This window comes from Colletotrichum chrysophilum, assembly GCF_026319265.1.
Source record: "Colletotrichum chrysophilum strain AFK26 chromosome Unknown scaffold_70, whole genome shotgun sequence".
NCBI lineage: Eukaryota > Fungi > Ascomycota > Sordariomycetes > Glomerellales > Glomerellaceae > Colletotrichum > Colletotrichum chrysophilum.
In genome coordinates, this window is record NW_026517357.1 from 1 (window position 1) to 4,972 (window position 4,972).

Consider the following 4,972-nt stretch of genomic DNA (forward strand, 5'->3'; position numbering starts at 1 on the left):
GCTCCACACAACGTACCTAACACCAAGTAATCCGACATCATAGCTTCATCTCTGTGTCTCTCCTTCCCGACCCGGCACCACCAGATGTAAAAGCGTTGTTCCCTCGCCTCCCATCATTTTTGGGCCCATCTACAATTTTGACCCAATTTTCTGAACGCTCATCATCAGAGATCATCAGCTCCATCAACCAACCTCAAACCGCACCAAGCAAATACACAATCGTCCTTAGACGCGCTCCGCCTTCTCGTTGATGCTTCGCCTTGCTCGCCTCGCTTCATCGTCCCATAGCCAAGTTCCAAAGTCTCTCTATCCAAAGCGGGAGAGCACCACTACCACACACACAACCCGCAAAAAGAAGCAATAATCCTCAAGCCCAGAGGCCAGAGGCACACACTGCAGCACACTCACGGCCGCATCCAACAACAACAACAACAACAAATTCACCCCCACCATTCGAACTTTGTGTGAGGGGACAGCACAGGCGCAGAGCAGAAAAAAAAAGACCTTACAGGCGTCTCTTCCCGGCTGACCTCACAGCCGTCCGTCCTCGCATTACACCGCACTGCTGGACACCTGGGGTCCCTGTCACGGCTCCCCAATTGACCTCGAGACTTTTCACCAAACTGTCCTCGACACCGCAGATCTTTCTCCCATTCCGACTGTCCCTGGCGTACTCCAGGTCTCCTTTCTCCTGGTCGTCTTGTCAAAAATTGGAGCCACCATCTCTTCTCTCTGCTTTCTTCCAATCTACACTACGCTACACACTACCGCGCATCCGCTCCGCTGTCGCTCATCCACATCCACATCCTCTTTCTCCATCCACCACCACCACCTGGTCTGCTCGACCCTCAATCCAAGTCCCAGTCCCGGTCCCCAGCACCAATCCCTAGTCCTAGCCTCCTCCTCCTCAGCCTGCCCCCCGGTCCCAATCTGAACCAGCCTGCTACCCTACCTAATCGCCCCCAACCCTGTCCGCCTCGGCCTCTTTCCCACGGGATATTGGCGCTGTCGATCACTCTGAGTCGGAGTCGTCACAGCTGTCTGCAGAGAAAGCGTCTCCACACTTCCTCCCATGTCCCGCTGACCACTGTGCAACAAGCTTCATACGACTCTTGCCTGGTCGGCCCAAACGATTGGTCTCAGCTCTCAACTGGTTCAAATACAAGTGTGTCAGTAGTCCACAGGCACACACTTAAACCTCGCTGATCCCCCAACCTCAACTTCCTATCTCCCACGGGATCATCCAGTTCTATCTGATCCGTGTCACGACTTGGCTCTTTTCTTCAATAGTCGGACACTCGCATCTGATCAGCAAACGCTATCCCACCGAACCTTTGTTGACGGACACCTCGTCATCCCATCTCTCACATCAACCACCACCACTCTCACCACCACACACTCCGATCATGACTATGACACTAGACTCCCAACAACGATTCGGACCTTTAAACACATTCGACCACATGTCTTCCTACGCTACTTCCTCCACCTCTCCCCAGTTCTCAAACCCCTGGGCCAACACCTCGTCCTCCCCTCAAGCACCCAACGGCTTGTATGCGGTCGGCAACGGTCATGGTCTCGGTTCGGGTTTGAGTCTGGACAGGTCACATACTGCCCGCACTAGCACGAGCAGCAATGCCTCATCTTTGGGTTCTTATGGCCAGATCCCAGTGACGGCAGCATCAGCAGGTAGTCTCCCCATGGCAGACCCTCTGCCTAGGACGGACTTACTCACGCTCCCTCAAGATATCCTCAGTATCAACCGCATGGCCGCCACCTCGGCTCCTGCCTACGGTGATGCCTCTTACGCGACGGCCGCCTCCCCCGTCAACGGCTCTTACACCGCCTCGCCCACGCCTTACGAGACAATGGGATACGCTCCCGCTCCCATGCGCTCTACCTTCGCCCTCGCCCCGGAACCCGAGCACTCCAGAAGATTCTCTCACTCGTCAGTACCCTCAACTTCCTTGGTCGACGTCTCGGACCCAAACGTCCTGGCCCGGCCACAACGCAACTCAATGATTGACTTTAGCAACAGAGGAATCCAACATCACGATGACCGCAGGAGCTTCGCCGATGCACTCGACGCCAGCCATGGCATGCTCGCCATGAGCCAAGAGACCCCGCGCAACATCTACGGCGCTCGCAGTGACAGGGGCTCTGGCGATGCTTACGGCTTCCCCTCGACTCACTCTACCAGCTCTTCCGTTTCCTCCGCGTCCGGATTTGGCAACTACTACGGTGCCGATTCCGTTTCTGACTACTCTACCGCCGGCTCGGACATCGAGTCTGTCACCTCCAGGACGTTGCCTCGCCCCCACGGTCTCATGGCGCCTCAGATCCCTCCGGCTCCCCAGTCCATGATGGGACAGTTCAGCTCCAAGGTTTCATCCAGCACGCAGAAGAAGCACAAGTGCAAGGTCTGCGACAAGCGATTCACCAGGCCCTCGTCTCTCCAGACTCACATGTACAGCCACACTGGCGAGAAGCGTATGTCTCTTTCTCATTCAAAAGTAGCCCAATTGTGCTCTCATACTGACTCGAACTCAGCTTTCGCTTGTGAGGTTGAGGGATGCGGCCGCCACTTCTCCGTTGTATCAAATCTCCGAAGGCACAAGAAGGTGCACAAGGGCGATGCCCGGTCAGAGGCTGGATCCGAGGATCACAACTCCGACTAAATCACGTTTATCGGAGGCTTGAGCATTTGGTTTGCTCTTGGCGGCACACCGAATTTGCATCGAGGCATCCGAAACATCGAGACAGTCTGCCGCGTGCAGGGCTAGTACGAGATCACGAATTTTTCCGGTTCGAGTCATGATCATCATCCCATATCCACTCTCGGCACCACTCATATATCCTGCACCTCACTGAGTGGCACCACAATTGGGATTTTTTAGACGGTTCGCATTGTCCTATTTTTTCTGGTTTTACATGATACCTTTCTCTACCCTCGTTTTAATATCCACCTATCTGCGAGCGAAAGAGACAAAGACAAAAAGTCGGGCGGCGGCAAAGGAACTGGCGGGCGGGGTTGTCACTTTGGTTCAGCGTCACAAAAGGCGTCTCACGATATGCTGGACTTTATCCACCAAATTTTGTTTATTTTATTATCGAATCCTTCGACATCGATTTGGGTCAGCGGACTCATCAAGCGTGGCGGCGGAATCGGCGTACCCTCGTTTTGGCCGGCGCGAAATGAGAAAAGGGGATGGGAAAGAGGAGGATATGGGTGGACAAGGGCGAGATTCACTTCACTGTCGATCGCTCAACCCCACACCACGCAACACTACACTCGCTCCTCCCGGGAACGGGACAGGTTGGTGGCTGGACCAACCACGTTTTTGTGCTTTCTTTGGATGTCAGAGTTGTGCCAAAGAGGGAGAAGATCTCCCAGTGGTCATGGAGGACCCGGCGATACCCTCACCCTTCGGCGTTCTACGGATTTCTGGGATATTTCATCATTGTTTTTTCCTTTTCGCTCAGTTGATCCTGTTGCGCGCTCATCATGTTTTCCGCGCCCGGGCATCATGTTGCTTACCAAGGGTTGCAGTTTAGATGACGAACTCAAAAGGGGCCTACGTGTCTCTCAAAACTCGCCCCTGTTTCCGCAGAGAAACCATCTCTTGAAAGACAGAGATTCTGGGAAAGGGCGACCTGTACTATTAGTTTCACACGATGATTATACCCATCAAGCTAAATGCTTCGAGCATCTTAGTCGCATCGTTTGGGTTATTTGTTTGGCATTGTGCTGTCTTGCTACTTGCTACGACTATAACTACTGGGCTCACGGAGTTTTTGTGAGAATGGGCGTGGTTGGGTCAATCTTTTTTGGGAGAGCAAGCAAGATTAGGCGGCGGCACGTGGGTGGGGTGGTGGAGGCGGATCTGGATGCTCGGCTGGTGGGAACTTACTGAACATGGAATAAGCGGTACATATTGTCGCGACATAGTATAATATAATAGTAGTGCGAACAACAAAACAAAACACATTGAAACAACTACTCTGCTCCATCTCGCTTGCGCCTTGGTATGCTCTGACATGCAGAGCATCGCCGCGTTCAGCTTGGTTCTCACACACCCCACGATGACGGAAATCTGCAGCCGTTTCGACAGCACGGATATTGGAGATCGGCATGCGTCGAAAAAACATCAGACCACTCCTTTGTTCCCAGATGTAAATGGGAGGGGAGGGGAGGGGAGGGGAAGTAGAGGGGAGGGGGGGCCTTTTTAAGAGAAGGAGGATTTTGTTGTTGGACGTCCTAGCACAAGACGGGAAGGGAAGGGTTCGATCGATTAGCGGCAGCCCGGGCATGGAAGCATCAGATAGATGGGATTGATGACCACATGGCATGGGGGCGGCAGCAGCAGCAGCAAGCGGCAGCAAGCAAGCAGCAGCCCATCGAGATATGGGAAAATCCCATCACAAAACGCACGAGGGCACGCGCGCAGCCATGCATCCCAATCCCATCCCATTCCCCCCGCATTTGGGAATTAAGGCCATATGGAAAGGTGTGTTCGGCTCTCACCGACTCGCCACCCCGTTGCTTGTCCTTTTCGGCAATGATGTGTTGGAGTGTTGATGATTTGTTGATATGTGAGATGAGGCTGGTCTTTTGGTAACGAACCACAGGCGTCCGTTGCCTGACCTACCGGCTTGAACGGCTAGTACCGCGAGTTGCAGCTGAAAACCCGAAACGAGGCATTGCAAGCATATCACACCCAATGGGAGGGATAAGTTTAAACTCTCTCCCTTTTTTTTCTTTCTTTTCTGACGAGAACCTGGGAATGGCAACGAACTCCATGAACGAGTGGCTCAGATTAAAACAGGGGGATGGGGGGGAAAGGGGGGAAAGACGCCGCGCCGATCTCATGTGGGAAAGGGGGTGATCGTCCGGTTTGGTTGGGTGTGTCAAGGAACACATCTTGCGTCTGTTGTTGTTGGTATGTCACTGCATGTGAAATGCGTTGCGTGT

At 53.6% G+C, this 4,972-nt stretch overlaps 1 protein-coding gene across 1 annotated transcript; it reads left to right on the forward strand.

Moving 5' to 3' along the window:
* Positions 1-1,463: 1,463 nt before the first annotated feature.
* COL26b_008165 (uncharacterized protein) lies at positions 1,464-2,678 on the forward strand (the record flags this gene model as incomplete). The annotated part of the gene is made up of 2 exons (XM_053180932.1): positions 1,464-2,490; positions 2,551-2,678. The coding sequence occupies 2 exons, from the start codon at positions 1,464-1,466 to the stop codon at positions 2,676-2,678; spliced, it is 1,155 nt and encodes a 384-aa protein (XP_053035068.1).
* Between the last annotated feature and the right edge of the window lie 2,294 nt (positions 2,679-4,972).